The 22515-nt window shown below is 36.6% G+C and overlaps 3 protein-coding genes across 4 annotated transcripts; 1 reads left to right on the top strand and 2 right to left on the bottom strand.

The window, feature by feature from the left end:
• Positions 1-174: 174 nt before the first annotated feature.
• Positions 175-3023, bottom strand: LOC103466025 (uncharacterized). Its single transcript, XM_008411305.3, has 3 exons — positions 2076-3023; positions 1876-1978; positions 175-942 (listed from the first exon to the last, which is right to left on the bottom strand). Exons 1-3 carry the CDS (start codon positions 2177-2179, stop codon positions 595-597), a joined length of 555 nt encoding a protein of 184 aa, XP_008409527.1. The 5' UTR covers positions 2180-3023; the 3' UTR covers positions 175-594.
• Positions 3024-3077: 54 nt separating this feature from the next.
• Positions 3078-13999, top strand: neto2b (neuropilin (NRP) and tolloid (TLL)-like 2b). Of its 2 annotated transcripts, XM_008411301.3 has the most exons (12): positions 3078-6289; positions 7381-7437; positions 7536-7694; positions 8812-9060; positions 9616-9663; positions 9792-9919; positions 10197-10298; positions 10567-10693; positions 12051-12164; positions 12836-12966; positions 13280-13372; positions 13469-13999. In XM_008411301.3, exons 1-12 carry the CDS (start codon positions 6280-6282, stop codon positions 13919-13921), a joined length of 1671 nt encoding a protein of 556 aa, XP_008409523.2. In that variant the 5' UTR covers positions 3078-6279; the 3' UTR covers positions 13922-13999. The 2 variants fall into 2 exon arrangements, with proteins under 2 accessions (XP_008409523.2, XP_008409522.2); XM_008411300.2 differs by lacking the exon at positions 3078-6289 and having other exon boundaries at positions 7365-7437.
• Positions 14000-17486: 3487 nt separating this feature from the next.
• On the bottom strand, positions 17487-22463 carry LOC103466026 (uncharacterized). Its single transcript, XM_008411307.3, has 12 exons — positions 21701-22463; positions 21569-21612; positions 21035-21098; positions 20407-20535; positions 19794-19898; positions 19648-19697; positions 19441-19566; positions 19308-19353; positions 19116-19187; positions 18833-18986; positions 18668-18747; positions 17487-18102 (listed from the first exon to the last, which is right to left on the bottom strand). The coding sequence occupies exons 1-12, from the start codon at positions 21752-21754 to the stop codon at positions 17953-17955; spliced, it is 1074 nt and encodes a 357-aa protein (XP_008409529.1). The 5' UTR covers positions 21755-22463; the 3' UTR covers positions 17487-17952.
• Between the last annotated feature and the right edge of the window lie 52 nt (positions 22464-22515).

The following is a 22515-nucleotide window of genomic DNA, read 5'->3' as shown; positions in this document are numbered from 1 at the left end:
TACTGCACTACTTAAGTTAATAGCTACTGGTGTTGTCAAATCATTTACAGTCTCAATAAAGTACTTTGAAGTTTACAGTTACGACATAATAATATTAAATGTTTATGGGGAATGAATGTACAGTGAAATACTGACATGTTGGCTTCATGAAAAGAATCTCAAGAACTAGTGGGAAACATAGTAAAAATTTGGTTTATTAGCATTGCTAATGGTTAGAAAAACAAATAAAATGCAAATAATTAGAAATGTGCATTCCTAATGGTTTATATTTGACTTAAACAGTCATATATGACATGTTTTAGACTTTCACCTGGATGATCAGGATATATGTAAACTATTACAGTTCACGTAAGAAAATTCATTCTTAGTGATCAGATGACAGCTTTACATCCTACAAATTCAGTGACATCACAGTTCAAAGATGGACACACTTTAGATTTGTCCACCGCAGTGACGTCCATGTCAATTATTGGATGTTTATTCCCAAAACTGATATTAATTTCTACATTTGGTGTCATCTCTTAAATTAAGAAATTTAGCTGCGGTATAAAATACTTAAAATTTCCTTAAAAACGCTTTTAAAAACATATTCAGTCAGGTAAAAAATATTTCTCGTACAAGCTGTAAAGCATCGTCTTCCTCTGCTGCCGTCGACAGTTGCTCACTTTCTTTGTCAGCTTGCAAATTGTTGTTGGGTTCACAGTGACCTTGGGCAGATGCTGATCTCTCTTCTTCGGGCTCAGGATGCTGTGCGTTCCTGCAGTAGGGTACAGTTTCCACCTCTGTAATGTCCAAGTCTGTTTCTGAAACGTATGTCATTTCCAGGTCATCACAGCAGTCTGAGGACTCTTCCTCTAAAGGCGACGTCACTGGCTTTGATTTTATCTCCGAAGTGCCTGGGTCTACTTCCTTTCTGGAGGTGGGATTTGCTTTTCCTTCAACCTGTGTTTCAGAGGGAGGGAGGAACATGTCAAAGTGATATTCTGCCTGGTTTCTGAATAAACTATGCACACACAGGAAGAAAGCATTCATAATTCATCAGACCAGGATGTTTTCTTCCCTTGTTCTGTGATCCAGGTCAGATGGTCACGTCTTCACGGCCTATGTGCATCAGTGAACCTTGGCCAACCACTTTCCTGTTCCTGGTTCATAATTGTTCTTCACTTCTTCACTTGGTTCACTATTTAACAAATAGAGGCCGCTGCAGACTGGAGACATGTCACCAAAGCTATAATTTTGGATATGCTTTGACCCAGTCGTCAATTTGGCCCTTGTTAAACTCATGTCAATCGTTGCCCTTTTTTCCTGGCTAACTTTGAGGACATAATGTTAACTTGATTTCTAATATTTCCCAGCTATTACCAGGAATTATCAGCGTTATTCACATAACCTGTCAGAATCCATAATGTTGTATTCCAACAGACATATTGTTACCTTTCTAAAATAATGTCCTAAGTCATTTTCTTTGCCAAAAGTGATCTTGGCAAAAATAAAAAATAAAAAAAATAAATCACCATGTCTTTCTTTCCAAAATTACGTTTGGAAAACATGAACTAGGCCATTATATTAAACTATGTGCAACTTCATCATCACATTTATACAGCTCACAACCTAACACCAAATATTAATAAACGTCTGAGGAAGAAATGATTCCAAAATACTCCTCAAAAAAATGGCATAAAACCAAAACATTTTGGTTTTCTTTAAATTTTGCTATTGTTGTATTGTTTTATATTTTCACTTTCTAAATATAACAGTTTTTAAAAAAAATTTATCAGTAATGTCTTTTTGTAGGTGATACACCCGTTTTAACAGATTTGAGCATCAAAAATCGAAGTTAAGAGAAGGAAAGAAAATCATGCAAAACAGTGCCACCTTCTGGCGAAGCGGGAACGACGCATCCTCGTAGGAACTCTGGGTGAGAAACGAAACAGCAGCTTCTACCAACTCCGCCTCGTTCATGCAGTAAAACGTAGCTCTGAGGACAAACCAGTGCGTAGCTGTTAGTTGGACAAGAGACAATTAACCACAACTGAATCCTAAAACTGGCGAACTATTGTTTTCTTTGTCGCTACCTTGGACCTCTTCTTTTTCTCTGACTCTTCAATGGCGTCTTTTCTTTCACTTTAACCTCTTTCTTTGCCATCCACGAAGGAAGCGCCCGCTGTTTTTCCGCCATGTTTGACGCTAAAAAGGGCACATTCTCTTTCCAGTTTCAGAATTTACATTCAAGAATGGTCAGACCGCCATCATATTTTTGGTAGTGAAAGAATCAAATAACGTGTTCTGTTGTCAAATGAGACAAATAGTCTCCTTAGCGCCACTCACAGTTGGATTCAGTGCATTGCAACCTTGTGATCAGCAACACCCAAACACTACGAAACTGGCTGAGACAAAACTCTTTCTTTAGATTGCATTATAGTTATTTGCTCTTTGAGGAAAAACAAATATTACATTTTTAATTTAATAAAGTAATTTCATACTTTTTGTTTTATTAAATTGACAATATAGAAAGTTTCTGCAATATCTTAAAACACCTCATTTATTTATTTTACATTACAACCCAAGCGCTGGAGGCTTAATCTCCAAGTCTCCAGCAGTTCTGTATCAGATTTTCACTTTCTGTCACTCTGCACACAGGGCTGCCATCTTGTATTTGGCCCTTTTAATTATCTCTCTTAAGCTTCGACGCGCAAGTGCTTAGGCCTTGATTGCAAAGAGCAGCTTTGTATATTTGACTAAATTAAAAACGGGAAAAGAAGGTTGGGAAAAAAAAAAAAGAAATCTCAAGTCAGCCAGCGTGTTACACACACAATGTAATTTCCCCTAAAGCTTTCGAGTCTAGTGCATTTTAGGAACAACAAATAATCAGCGGCTTTAACTGGTAAATACAACTGGAGCAGAAATCCTCAGAATCTCTCACGACATCTGTGTTATTATTTACAGCAGATAGCTCTTAGCGACTGAACCACAGATCACGGATGACTATTTACCACAGTAGATATGCTAGACATGTGCAAAGCTGCATTCAGTTGAAAAAAAAAAGCAAACAAACCTTCTATTAAAAAAAAAAAAGCAATAAAGCAGCAAATCTAACACTGAAAAGATTGCCAATAATACCTCATTGCTCAGTTAAGCACATAATAAAAAAAATATCAATACATTAAAAAAAAAAATCCATCTGCATAGAACTGAGTTTAGCATGGGACTCATCCTCCCCCAGGCTTCCTGCCACATCCAAAGATCAGGCTGTAAGAAGATTTCTGTGCACTAATGGCATAAATCTTGTCGCTGCTTTTCTTGCATGCTGAATTTCAGCTCAAACATGACCAGAAAGTCTTAAAGTTACTTACATAAGAGCATCAGTATGACGGTTTTCTTTATTACACATCTTATGTTACTGTCACAATGTTTAAGAACTGGAATGAAACTCAAAAAGTTAAACATGTAATTGTGCAAACATTTATATGTTGATATGTTTTTTTTTATTTTTTATTTTTACTGGAAATTATAAATTCATTAGCAGAGTTCTTACATACATTTTACCTGATCTATTCTGAATCTAATCTGGGCTTCTGATACCTTGATCTTAAAGTTATTGCAACAGACTTATCCCTGCTGTGACTAAGTGTCATTATCATTGGCCATCTGTCTCAGAAAACTAGAAAATCGGAAAGCCACATTGCGATTGGCCATATGGTGCAGAAGAGCACCGGCTTAGAAAGAGTTTGATTCATTGAAGGTTTTCCAGCTGGCTCAGATAAAAAATCATTTTATCTGTGCCAGCAAATATGTATAAAATCCAAAATCAAATTATTGGATGTTGGTGCAAATATTAGAAGACAATAAAATAAAAAGACAATAAAATAAAATAAAATAAAAAGACAATAAAAAAGACAAAATATTACAAAGACAACAGGACAAATCACTTAACACCTACATAAGGAAAGCAACTTTTTTTGTTTTTACTTACTTAGTTGTGAAAGCTGGATTTTGAAGTAAACCTGTCCATGTTTTAATGCAACCTTAAAAAAGTCATATTCTGTCCTTTGTCTTGTCTTTTTGTATATTTTCTCTTTTTCGGACCATTGGAAAATTCCTGTAGATTATCAGTTTCCCAAACATTTAGATCAGTTCAAAGTCACTTAAATCTCCTTTCTTCCTCATGCAAATGCTCAGTTTGAACTTCAGCAAATATCTTATCTACCTGAGAGGATTTTTATTGCTGCCATTTGATTGGTTGAAATTAAACAAGTGTACTAAATAAAGTGGCCAATAAGTGTAGGATATTTTTTCAAGGTAGAACAAATAGCTCAACTACTGCAACTGGAATTGAGCATAAAAATATCCGATGAAGAAACGTCAATTTAAAGACACAAGCATGGGATTACAGATAAATCAGGGGACCATAATCTCAAATATCTATGAACAAGAAAACCTTATCCCACCAGTGGTTTTACTTAAAAGTCCTTGTCAAGACTTACACCGCAAGATTCTCTTTCTGATATTTGTCTAATGGGGTCAGTTTGTTGTATAACTTTTTCTAATCTGCTGTGTTGTGAGGGGGGGAAAAAAAGTTCAAAATGAGTCCCTTGTGTAGCTTTATGGCACATCTGTAAAAATCAGTGTGGTTGATAGATTGGAGTGTAAGATGCTTGGAGGGCTCGCATTTGTTTTATGAGGTCAGTTATTTCCTGTCTTTGTGTAATCTATTGTCATACGGGCCGGAGATAAGAACAGAGTTTAGCAGCAGCTCGTCCTGCCTCATGATATGTCTGCATCTGTCTAAGAATCGGGTATTTGTGTTAACTCTCAGGGTCTCGACCTCCTGGGACAGCGCAGCTCTGAACTCTAAGCCGGAGTTCTTAGTATTATGCTGAAAATCATCAATAGTGATGAGTAAATTTCAAGTGTATAAGTTCATGTGGATGACGGCGTGTTATTTAGCAAACAACTTTGAAGGTCCTCCAAGAAATATAAAAGTAAAATGTAAATTACACACTGACTGTACAAATAAACAACTTGCTTATTTGCAGCTATGCTGTTTTTTATGCATTTAAACACTGCCCAGGTCGCATACATAAGAGTTATTAGTTTTGACATAATCTACACGGTAACATCTGATGCTCAGAGACAATACAATCTGAAGGACATGTGAGAAGAAGGAGCAGGGAAATGGGATGTTTGGAAGCCGCTCCACCATGTGGAAGATGGGATCTCTTGCCAAAGTAGCTGAAACTGATCAAAAACAAAAAGGTAAAATGCTAAACTGCTGGTCCCATAGAAGTTGCATTAAATTAATTAATGGTTTCTACTAAGTAGCGCTTGTATTTTCTCAGTTTGAACAATCTGTTGACATGGCGAGACTGTCAAGCAACAGCTGTACTGATTCCAAGAAAGTTTATTTGTCCCACTCCATTATACTGTCACACATGACATGACTCAGTACAGCTTGTAATTCTCCTGTTGAGATAATGACTGATCTGAAAGGGTCAGTCAGAAGTTGGAGGATGCATTAGATAGTTGAGACAAAACCTCCAAATCAGTTTAATTTGATCTAAGTGTGACTATTCAGGTTCTTCTTTGGTTGGGTTGATATCCACATCACTTCTAGATTCAGCAGATCTTAAAATCTTTAGTTGTCTAGAAATGTCCTCAAAAGTCTTTTCCAGCTTGTGTAAATCTTTCGGTCTCCTTACATATTCACTATGTTCGACAAAACTGACTCAAATAGATCATTTCAAAGCTCCAAGTTAAAGTTTCTTAGAAACCGGTGCTTTTGTTTGCTTTTAATTTTAAAACACAGTGAAAATGCCTTTCCTTCCTGCAAATGGCTCAACTAAATACTTCAAAAAGGGAATTCCCAGCTTAAATAACTAACCCAAAGCAGGACACGGCTGTGTTATCAAATAACTTATAACACTGCTATGATGAGGCACATGCGCAATCATCGTTTCCCTCATCCAGCGCCAACTGAGCTCCGACTTAAAGCCTCCTGCATCTGCAGAGGGATCATCAGTTTATAGGAGAGCAGGAAGCTGAGCTTTGTGGGAGCTGTCTATTTACCCCGGAAACCTGTTATGTCAGGGAATGCCGATTATGAATCCAGACTTTTACCGATGTTTCTTTTCACCCAAGGCCGCCTCACTCTGATGAAAATGTGGAGACCGGATCTTGAAAATCAGTAATGTCACCATGCGCTAATCCGAAGCCCAGACTTAAAAGGGGATGTGTGGGACACGCAGTGGGTAGAGTTTGAAAATAAAGTCCAGCTAAAATATGCATGCAGGTGAGTGAGATCAATCTGTTTTCTTTGATATGCTTTCTTGCTCGAGCGATTGAGGTGGATTAAAGAGTCGCGGGGGCTTCTTTAATCTGGCAGCTTTCTCTTTAGACACTTATTATGTTGCTCACAAACCTATATCTGTCATTTGCAGTTTAAATCCACTGGTCACAGGGCATCTAGTTTAAGCTTCTTAGATTCATTTATTTAACGTTTTGCATGTTTAGCACTGCTTGTTCGCTTTAAAAAGAGAAAGAATTAATTTTAAGTCAAATGTTAATTGATTTTTTTTCTTATTTTAACTGAGTTAAAACTTTAAATTTTGCCTTCCATTTTCATTATGATCAAGTGTAAAGACATTGTAATGAAAGTTAGCATGTTTTCCTTATTTTATTATTACTGTATTGACAGTTATTATCTTTTTATTTATATTTTCAATTACATTTGTGCTCATTTAAGTGGTGCAGCACATGGCAGCATTAAAGTGAATATGAAGAAACAAGAAAACTGATTAAAAAGTATGTATAATCAGGCAACATCTTAATGTTGTAAGTAAAAAGAGGTTTAAAGTTTGTAGAAAATACTTTTGAATCTTCTGCACATTAAGCGTAAAATAAGATCAGATGACTTTGGTCAAGATATTCAAAGGGCTTTCAGCAACTTTTGGTCAGCAGGAAACTCACCTGTTTAAGTTTCATTTGATTATAAAGTGCAGTGTGTGAATTATGCCACGTGATTCTCTGTTTACTATGCGACGACCCTGCATTAACTCAAAGGTGGCAGGTTGTCAACGGTTCTGCCCTTCATTTAAGCTCTAAAGCAAACTGAAGAAAAAAACCCCCCCCACACAATAGGATGTTGGCAAACGACAGAGCAGAGAAAGCAAACAGATGGTAAAAGCATCAAAGTCTTACGCTCCATGCTGGATGTTGAACTCCTTACCTTTGACCTCTTATATACATCAAGAGATTCTGCTAGATGCACCAAGACATCAACCATGGGAAAGCAAATCCTGCTAAGCTCTCTCTATCTTTCTCTTATTCCTTGATTGTTCCCCTCCTCACTGTGGCATCGTGTGCTGATGGCTTCTCGTACAGTCTGGATATTCCTCCTATTCACCAAAGAGGGATTTTCTCTTGCACAGAAGATTAAAGGTAATTTTTGTCTTCTCATTGACGTTTATCCTCTTTAATAGGAGCGCACAAGTGTGTACACATTCCCAAGTGACTGAAGACGTTTATGTCATTTGTAGATGGAGGTGCAGGACCTAAAGGAAGCAGACTCCCTGAGCAGTCGAGGAACAACCGTCACTGTGGGACCTGGGTTCGGAAATCAGATGGTGGAAGCTTCAGCTCCCCGAACTACCCAAATACGTACCCTCCGAACAAGGAGTGCCTTTATGTACTGGAAGGTAATAACTCTTAATTAATTATCGACTGTTAAAATGACAAGTTTTCTAATGTAAAAAAAAAAGACTGTCATAATATTTCAAAACTTTATACTCTTTATTTATTTTGGATTTTGCAGAGTTTAGAAAGAATTAGAAAATATCTTAATGTGTAAATGTATCAGTCAGGAGGAGAGTGAAAACACATCAACAGCATTTTATATTTATAACCCAGTAAAACAAATACCACGAGAAAATGTGGTACATCAGAGTCATTACAAAGCTGTACATTTTAATTTGCTGGATTCTCCACATGTGGAGAGAGAAATAAGGTTAGAAAACAAAGAAAAAGATCAGGATTGTCTAAAAGCTTTTCAAGTCTTGTGGCAGAATGGGTGATGGTCTGATGAAGTCAAGTTTGAACTTCTGTGGTTTTTGACACAACCCCACCAAGTATTTACATCATTCTCACAATAATGATGTGAGAATGATGCTGGGGATTACTTTTCAGATGAAATACAGTTATTTTAGGCAGGAAGGAAGATATAATTGAACACTTTAATGCCAGTCAGCCTTGACCCAAGAGATTCCAATATTTTCCTAAAAACAGAAGATAAAGTGAGCTTTTGTTTTTGATAAACGTCATAGTGAATCCAAGCATGCATTCAAAATTAACATCATTGTCTGGCCAATCAGAGTACAGAACTAAATCTGAGGGAAATCTGAAATCTTGATTTGCATTTTCAGAGAAATTGTACAGGATACATGTCACATTAAGTGGAAGAAGTTTTGAAATGATTATATTTTGGCCTCAGTTGTTTTACATAGCAAAAACGTACAACTTAACCAGGGTGTGTACAATTTTTGGATCAATTGTTGGTTTTTATTTAAGCGTATTCTGGACATGTTTTTATAGATTAATGAGCATGAACTTCATTTGCTGATGTCATAGTCTTTCACTTCACCTGTTTACATTCCTTTGTATATATAGGTTAAATTAAATCTGTTCTGGCAAATAGGCAAAGGTAGTTTAAATGCATTTTGATTGTTCTTTAAAACACTGTTTTATTAATAATGTTAAATCCCAGATTGTGGTTTGTTGCAGAATAAATAACACACTGCTCTGCTCATGTTTCTGCAGCCCTGCCCCGTCAGAGGGTCGAGCTTCAGTTCAGCAAGATCTTCCAAATCGAAGCGTCTTTTGAGTGTCGGTTCGACCACATCGAGGTGAGGGACGGTCCCTTCAGCTTCTCAACGCTCATCAATCGTTACTGCGGCACAGCCAATCCCGGCCGGATCCTCTCCAGCGGACGCTTCATGTGGATCCGGTTCTTCAGTGATGATGAGCTTGAGGGGAAAGGATTCCAGGTCCAGTATACGTTTACTGCAGGTGAATGAAATGCATAAAGTCGGTTTGGTTATTTCTTACAGATGCTTCGGTAACACTTTATTTGAAGGGGTGTGCATGAGACTGACATGACACTGTCATAAACATGACATAACACCTGTCATGAACATGAAGAAGTCTTTATGAATGTTTATGACAGTTATCATGAAGTGTAATTTGGTAAATAATGACACTTTTAATGCAAAGTTGCTCTAAAAGTTGCATAAAAAGTCCATTAAAAGTGCCAACTTTGCATGATTTTGTAAATTATGATGATTTAATGCAAAGTTGGCATTTGTAATGGACTTTCAATGCAACTTTCAGAGCAACTTTGCATTAAAAATGTCATTATTTACCAAATGACACTTCATGACAACTGTCATAAACATTCATAAAGACTTCTTTATGTTCATGACAGGTGTTATGTCATGTTTATGACAGTGTCATGTCAGTCTCATGCACACCCCTTCAAATAAAGTGTTACAGAAACTTCATTTTTATTTACTTATTTTTTTTCATACATAAAAAAATACTCTGTTTCTGTACTTTTCTGCAAAGATCCTGAATTTCATCTCCATGTAGGAGGACTTTTAAACCCCATCCCAGGTAGGTCAGCCACAAGTCATATCTCCTTATTAGATTAGGCTATCCGTCAATGTCCTGAAGAAGTTAGATTTTGTCTGCTTATCTCTTTTTATGCTCCTTGATTATGTTTTGTGTCTGCTGTGGTTCAGATTGTCAGTTTGAGCTAACTGGGTTTGACGGCGTGATCCGCTCCCACCAGGTTGAGGAGGAGAACAAAGTGATGCCGGACCAGGCAGTGGACTGCATCTGGACCGTACAAGCCCCAATGAAGAGCAGAGTACGGCATGTGGCATGTTTAGTTTTTGCCTACACCAATTATCTCCTAAATAAGTGCTTCTTCTATACATATAGAAATAGGGAATAGCCTGTAAGCATAAACTCATGAGTGAGATAAAGAAATGGGATTTATCTGCAGAACAATGAGTCTCCAGCCAGTGCGTACTTTATTCCAGCATTTTCAGCTGCGAAAATAGCAGGATTTACATGTTGTGACACCATATTAGATTAAATAGTAGCAATCCCACGGATTTTTGTCTTTTTTAAATTTCTTTCAGATTTACCTGAAATTCTTGGAATATCAGATGGAAAACTCTAATGAATGTAAGAAGAATTTTGTGGCTGTTTATGATGGCAGTAGTGCCATTGAGGACCTCAAGGTAAATACCCCATCTAACATTTTAGCATATTTTAAACAGAGATGCACCCATCGATGAGCCAGAGAGTGGAATCAGCTTTTTTTTTTTTTCAATCATTTTTATTTTGATTGATTCTAATCACTAGTTGGTTCAATTCTGGAAAATGAATATTTTTTTACTTCATTAAGTACATCAAAACTGGGCACTCCTACCACTCACAACGTTTAATAAGCTCATTAATCTGCACACTATATGTATTTTGATGAAAGTGCTATGCGGTTTCTTGCAGGCCAAGTTTTGTAGTACAGTTGCTAATGACATCATGCTGGAGACTGGTTTCGGAGTGGTGAGGATGTGGGCGGATGAGACAAGCCGTCTAAGCCGCTTCAAGATGCTGTTCACAGTTTTCTCTGACCGTGAGTTCCTCCTCCACATTAATATTTGTCTCTCTTTGCATTTTTCCCCAGTCAGTTTAAGAAGCAGTATAACGTATTTATTCAGACATAACTATTAGATCTGTCACAATACATTCATGTGGTTACATTTAATCACTGCATCTTAGAGTGAGGTTAAGTTTAATATTACTTAAACCACAGATCATTTGGCCTTTAATTTACACTTTAAGAAGCAGTTACATATGATCATGTTTGAAACTAGTACACCCCACAGCAGCCTGTTTTATTAACATATTTTGACATATAAATATTTAGAGGGAGATTTCAGTAATGTAAACTTTTAAAACACAATAAATAAATACATTTTAAAACCAACAAATTATAAATAAAATCTACAAATTTTACATAGGTATTTCAGTTAACCAATATTTTAAATTAGGTCCTATTTGAACCTCTGCCATTTAGTTTGGTTTACTGCACTTTTCCAATGTTCAGACTGGAAAAGCTGTCTGAAGCATCCAAAATTAATGTTATAGATGCTGGGAAGAGAGTTACAAAGGTGTAAGTAAAATGTTCAATTCAGAAATTATATTGTGGCTCCAAATGAAGGACATTTAAGATTGCCAACATTAACAGCACTGACTTTCTGAGCAGGTTCATCCCGAGAGCCGACTGCAAGATGCTGACAGAAATTTCTAAAACCTTTAAATGTCATTAGAGGACCTACAGCTTCTGGACAGATGAGTATAAAGCTGAACTATTTAGACAGCAGAACACAGAACCTATTTACCAGAGAAGTTACATTACAGGAAAGAAACCCCAAACCAGCTGTGAAACAAAGACCTGGAAGTGTCATGGTTTTGGGGATGCTTTACTGCCCCATAAGCAGACCAACTCTCCCTCATATAACCCACCATTAAATCCACCTGAGGTTGCTTGAGAAAAATATAAGATCAGCTGTAAAAATACTGAAGCTGAAGTAGAACTGAAACCTAACACATGACAGTGACCTGAAATGTCCCATTTAAAATATAAAACGGGCTGCACATGCAAAAAGCAAACCAATAAACATCTCCCTGCTGAAAGTGAGAATCAAAACATTGTCGTTAATTTTTCCTTACAATATATATAAAAAAGTAATTTGTTTACTTTACTGAGTAAAACATGGTCAAATTTATGCTTACCTGTAATCATATCACTTTTTTAAGCGATAAAGAAAAACAAACATATCTGAGCATTTATTATGAAAGTACTGAATAGTAAGTAAGGCATCCAAAGTTTTCTACCTGACGGATGTTCTTTACAAGTACAGCTGAACTTGAATAAACTGTCTATAACTGGCTTGTCTGCATACAACACCACCGTGTCTGTGTTTTAGCTCCCTGTATTGGCGGTGCGTTCTTTTGCCACAGCAACATGTGCATCAACAACTCTCTGGTGTGCAACGGCGTACAAAACTGTGTCTTCCCCTGGGATGAAAACAACTGCCAAGGTACCGCAGTTCTGCCAAAACACTGCCAGAAACATTGCTTCTGCTGTTTGACAGATACTGGTGTCATGTCATGCCTGTACTTCTCTGCAGTTCTAACATCAAGATGCCAGAGTTGTGTGAAAAATTGTACACTGAATCCGCAGAACAACACATAGTAGGAATTCTTTGGAAAATTCCTCTGTGTGGGAAACTCGAAAGCTTATCATCTTGGCCTGTTTTACATCTAAAAACAATAAAGATTTTCTGGGTCATTCGGTCAGGGTCAAGAAAAAGCGGATCCTCTGCCAGTTCTGGGGTTTTAGCATTCAAATTTTCAGGTATTCACAAAGTTTGAAAGCTTTCAATCTGACTTCATATGTACTAAACCACTCGGGACGATTCCAGAGTTACAATATTTATCAGTTGAAGAAAACATATGACTGAAAAAGTATGTGACAAACTTAACATGCAAAATATGTAAAACCCTAGAACTTCAGTTTTATTTTTACCATGACTTTAAGCAGAGAACTCCTATTGAGGTGAGATTTACTGCAGATTTCCACATTTTTATTCAACCAAGGTTCCAAATTGATACCGATATAAACTGACCTGTGGTGACAAGCTAATGACTGTAGTAGAACCTCTGATATTTTCTTCTTGTCTTTACATATTCCTTCATGTCTACATTCCAGAGAAAAAGAACAAAGTTGCTTTCCTTCAGATCACAAAGACTCAGGGAACAATCATCTGCATTTCCACCGGAGTAGTGATGTTACTCCTAATTTTCTCCATAATGGTGCAAGTCAAGCAACCACGAAAAAAGGTAATCAAAACCTTCTGTCTTTCATTGTATGACCTTTTCAAATCAGGACATAATAAAGTAATCTAGTCTCATTTAGAGTGTGCTTATTTTTTTTCCCCACACATACACATCTTTTCGTTTTGATTTGTTTCTTTCATAATGACATTGTAGAATTTGTAACACATTGTTGTGTTTTTGATGTTTGATTTAAACAGTTTTATAGACCTGATTATTACAGTTATGTCCTGATACATACAGACCTAGAACTGAAAGAGGGTGTACTTTCTTTCAACCACAACTGCATGTATGAACTGCTCTCGATCATATTTTCAAGGTAGTGATACGTAAGAAAAAACTGTTCCAACATCCTCACCTCCAGAAGATGTTTGACCCCCAGCACTACGAGCTGTTTTCTATCAAAGACAAGGTTAACTTCATAACTTTAATCACTTACCGACATACCTATAATTTTCTTTATGTGCATATTAAAACGATATGCCTGATCTTTTTATTGTTTTTTTAGGAGATGTCTGGAGACTTGAGGGATCTTTCAGAGGAACTTCTGTCCCTCCAGGCTCTAAGGAGATCTTCGTCGGGCTCTCGTTGCGTTCACGAACATCACTGCGGTTCACAGGGATCTATCAATTCCCTCAAACTCGGCCACAGTTCAAATGTCTTGGGCAAGACGCCCTTGGAGCTCCCCCCATTCAGAAGGGACAGTCAGACCGCTGCGCCGCCTTTCAGGGACATAAACAACAGTTTGCGGAAGAAGAGCTGGCCCAGTTTAAAACAGAGCCGAATGCAGAGCCACCCTGCTATCAGGGATCGAGTGCTGTGGCAGCAGGACAGAGTTATGGAAGAAGACGACGAGGAAGAGGAGGAAGAGGGGAGGTATGATCTCTATGTCAGAAGAGCAGGAAGCCGAAGGGGAAAATATGACATGGCTCAGCAAAGATCTCATTCCATGGACTTTTAACATGAGAAACATCACAAATTACAGGGATTTAGAGACAGTTTTGTGCTCATGTGAATAAAACATAAAGATAAAAGCAGATTCACCTTGTTTGCCATTGTACTTGTCTATTTTCATGAAGGTTGCAGCACAGTGTTTGGTTAAAGGGCATGTGAAAGTGAAACTTACGGACTGCCGAATCTTTCTGGAAGTGGAAACAGTCAGTGACTGTTTTTGGTGCTTTGTATCTTTCTGCCCAGCCGGGGATAAAACCACAAAGGGTCAACTTTGAAGATGTTTTGCCTGAAAAAGTTTTTTTGTGTTGGTAATTTACATGCTTAATCGTGGAAATGGTGCCCCCATATGATGTGGATTGTGTAAGCACTGTCAGAAGATAGTCTTAAAAAACAACACTTTTGCATTTAACTTGACTTTCCACATCATCTTAAACATTTAGACTTGTTACAATGGAATATTACAACTGACCAGGTTTTAGGATTTATGAAACCTTTATGTGAGAGCACTAAACAGAGCATCTTCAATGGTTTCATGGGATTAGAAAAATTTTAAAGTGACTCAAGCATAAAAAAGTACAGGATATAGATCAGTGAAGCATACGTGGGATTATTCTAAAGTGATTATAGATGCTGTTGTATAGACCGTATGACTTGTAAAGCCCAAGTGTGAAAAATTGAGGATTCTTAGTTTTCACACATTGAGATGCTTTCTGTTTCTCTTTTTTGACAAGTGTGTTTAGGATGTTGAAATGCTTCAACATAAAGTGTAATTTTAATGGACAAATACCTCATGGTTTTTATTTGAGCCATCAACATAAATTATCCAAAAGTGTCTTCCCAGTAGTGAGAATGATTTTGATGTGGTTTCTTTTAACAAGTGTGTTTACAGGTCCAGAATTTACCCCATATAGATATCCCACTGGCATACAGACCTAAAACACTATAAATTTGCGTGATATATTTCTCATTTCACGACTGACAGTTTGAATTTATGCCATTCCGCACATGAGATAAGACCATTTAACATTTTAGCAGGAATAATCAACATGAAAATAAAATCCAGAAGTTACCTTGAGTTAGACTTTGTATCGTTTGGGTCAGTTTTGAACAGTGTAAACATTAAAAAATAGAACATTTTTATTGTTCTTTATTGATGACCATCCTAGGATTGTTTTTATCTGGTATTCAGGGCATCCACAGCCACATCATCTATAAAACCTGTGAAGTTTTTATTTGGGACATTTCAAATTAGTCCAGCTCAGTTATTATCTTTAGCAAATTCACTTGGTGGAAAATTATTACATCAACAGCTGTCATGCAGACAAATTATCAGGGCTTTTTAGTGCCATTGCGTCTGCTCTTTGGCGTTATACAGGGTTTTGACCTTTGGTCTGTTGTGCCCAAGAATCACTAGCGTGTTGAGGATGTTTACCAACATTAATTTTATAAATGAAAATGGTATTTTAAAAAACACACCATGGAGTTATCAGCAGTAAGAAGATGGTGTATCGGACTCTTTGGATCACTTTGTCCGTATTCAAGTGTCCATGAATACGCATTGAATCAGTGGAGCATTATATAATAGACAGCACAGTTGAAAGTGAAACTAGGTCAACAGATACACCCACTGCAAATGAATTACCTTTTTACAGCAGGAAAATGACTCATCAATTTGTTTCTGAGATAAGGTAAGCTGTACTTGATGAAGAATAGATCGACCTTTTCTCAGCGAATTTACTGTTTAAGAACTGCTTACGGCATTTACTCAATCTGAAAAACAAAAAAAAATTGGGATTTTGCCGTTGCCCTGGGTAACTTTCTCATACAATGGAGGGATATCTTCGACGATACTGTCAGTAAACATACACTAGTTGAAGTACTTTTCAGAAGCTTCAGCTGATCATGTAAATAAGATTTTGTTACTCTTTTGACTCCAAGCAAACAATGTCTTTGACATTAATGAGAAGCCAGTCTTTAATATAAATGTGGGTTTGGCTGATACTAATAAAAGTTTGGTAACACATTATTTGAAGGGGTGTGCATAAGACTGACATGACACTGTCATAAACATGACATAACACCTGTCGTGAACATGAAGGAGTCTTTATGAATGTTGATGACAGTTGTCATAAAGTGTTATTTGGTAAATAATGACACTTTTAATGCAAAGTTGCGCTGAAAGTTGCATTAAAAGTCCATTAAAAGTGCCAAGTTTGCATGATTTTGTAAATTCTGATAATTTAATGCAAAGTTGGCATTTTTAATGGACTTTCAATGCAACTTTTAGAGCAACTTTGCATTAAAAGTGTCTTTATTTACCGAATGACACTTCATGACAACTGTCATAAAGATTCATAAAGACTTCTGTATGTTCATGACAGATGTTATGTCATGTTTCTGACAGTGTCATGTTAGTCTTAAGCACACCCCTTCAAATAAAGTGTTACCAAAAGTTTTAATCTTCATAAATCTTTATATCAGATCTCTTAAAAATACTAAGTTGTGTGATTTTAGGCAAAAAAATACTCAAAGAGAGCTTTTACAATGTAGAGGAGAATAACAAAGCCACAACCTTTTGTAATCACCGGCTTAAAACACGGTTTAATTTTAGTGTAGCTGGTGAACAGTTAGGTAACAATTTTGTAAATGATTGATGGCCATAAAACCTGCATTTACCTCAGCAGGTGACACACCCAATTCTTCTTCTTAGCTTTGATACTGGCAAAAACAGAATCATTGATAAAGGTATGTTTGTCATGATCAATACTAATAGCAGTTGACCTAACAGTCATGTTTTGGCCTTATAACTATTTCTAATATTTGACTGTGTCTACAGCTACTTTGCCAGTTCTAGGGTGCAGTTCATTTTGCGTTAGAGTTTCTTAAGTCATTCCGACCCGTTCAACAAGATGCCAAAACACATTCTTTAAAGATGTTGATCCATGTTGACATGAGAGCATCAAGCAGTTATAGTTTTGTCAGCTGTATGTCCATGGTGCAAATCTCCTGTTTTTCCCTTCTAGATTGATATCTGGTGAGTGTGGAGTTGAGGTAGCCATCAGAAGATGGGCACACTGTGGCCAAAAAAAAAAAAAGATTTGGAAAACGCTGCAACTGAGCATGAACAATTCCTTTAAAATACTGTCAAAGGAACACCATCACCTTAAAAACATGCAAACATGGTCGGAGAGTGTACAGTACACCCAATATGTGTGTGTGTGTGTGTGTGTGTGTGTGTGTGTGTGTGTGTGTGTGTGTGTGTGTGTGTGTGTGTGTGTGTGCGTGTCCCATGTGTGACCCTAGCTACTTAAACATGCACAGCTCCTTTTATGAGATACGTTAACAGCTGTGGTTACACAAAATTGTGACAGCGCAGATATAGTGTTCTCCTTCAATTCTGGCACAACTCAGCATTCCTCAGTACTCCAGCACTCAAAGAATCCAAACATTGGACTTGCTGCCGTAGCACGTGTTTGTGAAATGACATAACTTTGGCTATTAAGAGCACACACATCACAGGATTCACGTGAATTCTCTTTTAACAAGAAGATTGAAAACTCACAAGTCACCGATTGGTTGGTCATAGAAACATTTTAATTATCAAAATGAATAAATACAAAATGATAGACATACCAATTACAAAACACTTTAAAGACAATAACAGAAAATTTGTTTTTTTTCTAACTTAAAACATCTATACATCTGTATATACTGATAAAGAGAATACCATATATCCTCAACACATTTAAGCCTAAATTATAATGATATAAATACGACTTCAATCAAAGGATGACAAAATTCACACAGTAGTTTCAGAAACATATGAATAAGTTTTTCCTTCATTAAAAATACAATCTTTTTAACATTTTCAGTTCACAAATTGAGTTTGTGTTTCAGGCTTCACAGCCATGTCGTCATAAAGTGTCCAGTTTGTCTTTCTGAGATCAGTGCTCCATGTCAGAGCATAACATCACTACATTCTTTTTTATTTATTTATTTATTTATTTATTTATTTATTTATTTATTTATTTATTTTTGTCAGTAACGAAAAGATTCCTCAAAGAAGGGAGTCTTCTGTTTATATCTCAGCAGAGGTGTGATTTCCCCAAGAACAGCTTCTGTGAAGTTCGGTCGTCTCCAGGCATAGACCATGCTGTTTAGGAGTCCTTGGAGAGACATGGTGGCAGCCTAAAAATAATTATAGAAATATACAATGTTGAAAAAACAAACTCAACTTCTTCTGAACAGTTAAAATTCTAAAACCTAATTGACAAAAGAAATTTAGGTAGTGATTTCTGAAGGGTCTGTGACAGCAACAATGCTTTTTAAGCTGCTTATCACTCGAAAATGGGAATTAAGAAACATTAATGGATGAGAATGCGCAATCTATATCTACAGTGTTTAACAGACCATTGTACAGTTAGCATTTTAAATGGGAATGCCTCAAATGGATACGTAGTCAATGATTGACAAAAAGAAAAAAGAACTGAGTGAAAACTTTGAGTACAAAAGTCACAATCTGAATTTGAATAAGTTTGTCATTACAAAAGCAACTTCAACTCTAACTCTGCTAACTCTCATGTAGCAGCTTTCAGTTCAGTTTTCCATGGCCTTCCTCATGCCTTTTTAATTTTCACCCTTTTTGCAGTAATAGAAATTAATACATAGAAGCAACAACTTTGAACGTAGCTGAAAAAGCTGTAAACAATTATGGCATATGGCATCTTATATCAGAAGCTCTAACGATACAAACCTGTATCAAATATAGTCCATATAAACTGTCTTGTTTAACATTCATTTGGATCCAGGGAGCAATCAGAAGAAGGAGGAGTGCTGCAGGAGAATCAAGTGTGAAATATTAGTTTTAAAGCTAAAATACAGATGATTGTTGATTTTAATTGTGCGTGTGTGAAAGTACCTGGTGCCCAACAGAATAATATGACCATAACAATATTTCGTGCTGTAGAAAACACTCTTTTCAATTGCCTTCTTAAATGCCCATCTCCCTCCACAGGGAAGAGTCCAACTTGCATGTATTTTTCATGCCACTTCCCGATTTTCCAATATATAACCTGAAGAAGACAGGAAATAACATCTGTGTCTTTAGCTGGTGTTGTCAAACCACCATTATATTGGAACTATTTCTATTTGAATGAGTTTTTAATGATGATGTTGACATAATCTGAGTGCCGATTACTCACAGAGCAAGACAACATTGCTGTTATCACTGCAATGGCAAGGAAGACTCTGATGAAAGTATTGTGTGTCTTATCCTAAAAAACATATTTAAAAAAAGTTAAGGACATTGTTAGCAAAAAATTATAAATAACCTATGAACAAAATGCAGAAATGGCAGGGAACAAAGTTTATAACAGCAGGTTCAGGACACTCACCACTCCAACACAAGGATCCTTCCAGACATGCAAGAACAAAATACAGCTGAAAAAAAAAAAGATATAAAAATTACACAAAACAAATTCCAATAAATTAGTGTGAGTTTAAATTATGGACCACCTGCATGCTCACCTGTGACAGTACGAGCTGCCGTTATCGCTGAGCCCGTCCTGTGATCTGGGACTTTTAGGAATTAACGTGGCGGGTTTTATCAACAGAGTGCACACATAAACAAAGTAAATGGCAAGTGGCGTCAACCTGTGACACAGGAGAGGTGAAGTCAGCTGCTGCTTCCCTTATGAAATCTTTGGCAAGACAATGGAAAGTTGAAAGACTCACCACACAAAGGCATACAAAGGAATCGCTTTGATTTTTCTCCTACACTGACTCTACAAACCAAGACAGACAGAAAGAGGCATAAAATGGCTAAATATTTAAACATTATGAAATCATTTCAGTCAAAATAAGGTCTTATTTTGCCTCACATGTTCATATTCTTCATCTGCTGCTCTGTCCCTCCAGCCCTGGATGGCATTCCTCGACTTCAAGGCATAAACGATGGCCAGCAAGAATGAAATGAAATAAAATGTCTGGAAGACACAGTTACACAAGAAATCATTCATTTAAGTTATTAAAAGGAATAATCTAAAGTACAGTAACGCATACAAGTATTTAACGCTTCAAGTCAGCTGGGGAGATCAGAGGAGTTTCCGACATTGTTATGAGGATTGTCTTTATTATGTTCTTTCAGGACATTTTTACTGTTTCTACGAACTTTCTACAACTGTAACTTTGTGTGAAGCTTTACCCGAACATAAACCATGTCTGTAAACAAATTGCATAAGAGATGCTGAGTCTTCATTCATTTGTTTTAAAGCTTTGAGTTAAGACCACATAAGCTGGAAGTTCAGCAGTAAATGACAAAAGCCACAAACGCTCAGTGTGAAGTGAAGCAAACTTTTATGAGAGCATTTATTATTTTAACCTAAGATTCGAAGGTTTCCTTCTGTAAAAAAGAAAAAAAAAAAAAAAAAACATCTGCCCAGACATGAACCAGCCCTGTAAATGATTTGCGTTGCTGAAAATGCGGTTTCTCACCAGTGACAGCGGGAGGAGGTATGGGCAGACGACAGCACTGAATGGGTGAACTTTGCTTACGACACTGGTATACAGCAGGACGATAGCAGCCAGCAGGTCGGCCAGAGAGAGCTGCACCAAGAGGTGAACCTGTAAAGAAATACTCTTGAAACATGCTGACTTCCTGTAAAACAGTCCTGGTCAGAAAAAACCCAACATCATCATGTTGATGAGTCATGCTCCACCTGAAGCGTTCAGATCCCGTGGAATTTTTTCCAAGTTTTGTCATGTTCATCCACAAACGTCAAGATATTTTATTGAGGTTTTTGTGATAGACCAACATAAATTAGTCCATACCTTTGAAATGAAATGATAATGATTGAGTTTCTTTTTTTATTTTTTAACTTATATTTAAAAGGGCTAGAAGCACTCTTCTTGTAAATTGCTTTGTTACTCCATTCCTTTCATGATTTATCACAAAACTCCACTAAATACAGTATCTTAAAATTTGTGATTGTCTCATGACAAAATGTTAAAAGGTGCAAGTTGTATTAATGCTATTTTAAGTCATTTCACAGCTATGACTTAGTAAAAAAAAATTAAACAACATAAGATCTCAAAAAATAAAAATATAAGAACCTGAACTCACCTGTCCTCTTAGGTGTCTCCATCTTATTGTTGAAACCAGCAAGACTGAAAAACTCCCAGTTATACTGCAAATATTGAAGGAATAGTGAGATTAGAGGAAATCTTTTATTTTAATTTTAAACCAACCCTAAGCTTCCAAAAAGAAACATAAAGGGTAAAAGACCCTTAAATCTTTAAGTTAAATAAAAACAGATTACAACGCTTGAAATGCAAACACAGTAATCTTCGAAGACCAAACATTGAATTTGACAGACTCTACTGGGAATTACTGAGGTACATTTCCAAGTTATGAAAGTCACACAGCTACATTATGTAAGCGCACTTCAAAAATCCACAAACAGAAAGAGCCTTCACTAAGTATGCTGCTATGCAGGTTTCGCAAATATGTCTTGGAGACGTAATGGATTGCCATTAATGAGCTGCAGACACAAAACCATGCTTACATCAGTTTTATTTTGAAATATTCAGAATAAAACTGAATATTCCTGAGAATATTCAGATTTATTCCAGGAAATATAATGAATAATCACAATACCTGAGAGAGAGCAACACTATGTACAATGTAGAGAGATCATTAATCTGAAAAACAAAATGAAAAAAACTTTAAATCATAAGCAGAGTGCCCTTGAGAAACACTGCAAATGCCAAAAAATACTTTCTTAATTACCTGTTTACTGCCCAGTAATCCACTGAAATCCGGAGTAGAATTTGATATATTCATATCGTCACATTCAGTATATCTGCTGCTATGAAATGTGTCTTCATCACAGTCCTCTGTGAAACTGTTTTAACCTGTCACAGGGCACATTCTTTATAAACTTCTCTGTCTTTATCACATGCAGCTGCTGCTTTGACTCCACCTGCTCTGAGGTTTTGTTTAGGTAAGAGCTGTTGGCATCATGGCATTCTTCAAGACAGGAATCCCCTCATGAGCAGTCTTACTTCCAATAAGGATACTAAGTAATTTCCACTGGAACATTTCTTTTAAATTGCTTTAGCAATTGTATTTAATTGAATAAAATAGTAGATAAATAGTAAAAATTATGTTTGCCTCTGCTTGTTTTTCTGCTGCTATATTATGCAGTTGCACAAAATTACATATTTTAACTGATATAAATGTCTCAGTAGGTCGTTGATATATGTAGAAATCTATAACTCTATGTTTAGATTTCAATAAAACAATTAAAGCTTGGTTTGTGCTGAATAGAAGCTGTAAATCATGTGAAACAGCGACATCTAGTGGTGTTTCTATGGACCTGACAAGGCTTGTAAGTGAATTAAAGTTTGGAGGGGAAACGTAACAGTACACGTTATTTTACGTTTTCTTCTGGATTGAAATGTATTTTCCGCCTTCAACCAATTAAATTGATATAAAACACTAGGTTTGTCTAGTTTGTATTGTTTGTAAAAAATATGTCCAATCTTTCGGGATGGCTCTCCGTTTGAGGACAAATAAAGCTGGTTCAGACTGATGACGCTGTG

The sequence above is a fragment of the Poecilia reticulata genome, chromosome 6, assembly GCF_904066995.2.
Source record: "Poecilia reticulata chromosome 6, P_reticulata-male-v2, whole genome shotgun sequence".
Lineage (NCBI taxonomy): Eukaryota > Metazoa > Chordata > Actinopteri > Cyprinodontiformes > Poeciliidae > Poecilia > Poecilia reticulata.
The sequence above is the reverse complement of the archived record's forward strand: the minus strand, read 5'-3'. Positions and strand labels throughout refer to the sequence as shown.

Coding starts and splice junctions, on each gene's coding strand:
- LOC103466025 (XM_008411305.3), bottom strand. CDS start 2,179: ATGGCGGAAAAACAGCGGGCGCTTCCTTCGTGGATGGCAAAGAAAGAG. Junction 1,979..2,075: donor AGAAAAAGAAGAGGTCCAAG/GTAGCGACAAAG, acceptor GTTTGTCCTCAG/AGCTACGTTTTACTGCATGA. Junction 943..1,875: donor CGTTCCCGCTTCGCCAGAAG/GTGGCACTGTTT, acceptor TCTGAAACACAG/GTTGAAGGAAAAGCAAATCC.
- neto2b (XM_008411300.2), top strand. CDS start 7,365: ATGGCTTCTCGTACAGTCTGGATATTCCTCCTATTCACCAAAGAGGGA. Junction 7,438..7,535: donor TCTTGCACAGAAGATTAAAG/GTAATTTTTGTC, acceptor TGTCATTTGTAG/ATGGAGGTGCAGGACCTAAA. Junction 12,165..12,835: donor GGATGAAAACAACTGCCAAG/GTACCGCAGTTC, acceptor TCTACATTCCAG/AGAAAAAGAACAAAGTTGCT.
- LOC103466026 (XM_008411307.3), bottom strand. CDS start 21,754: ATGAATATATCAAATTCTACTCCGGATTTCAGTGGATTACTGGGCAGT. Junction 21,613..21,700: donor GATTACTGGGCAGTAAACAG/GTAATTAAGAAA, acceptor TTTGTTTTTCAG/ATTAATGATCTCTCTACATT. Junction 19,188..19,307: donor AGGATCCTTGTGTTGGAGTG/GTGAGTGTCCTG, acceptor TATGTTTTTTAG/GATAAGACACACAATACTTT.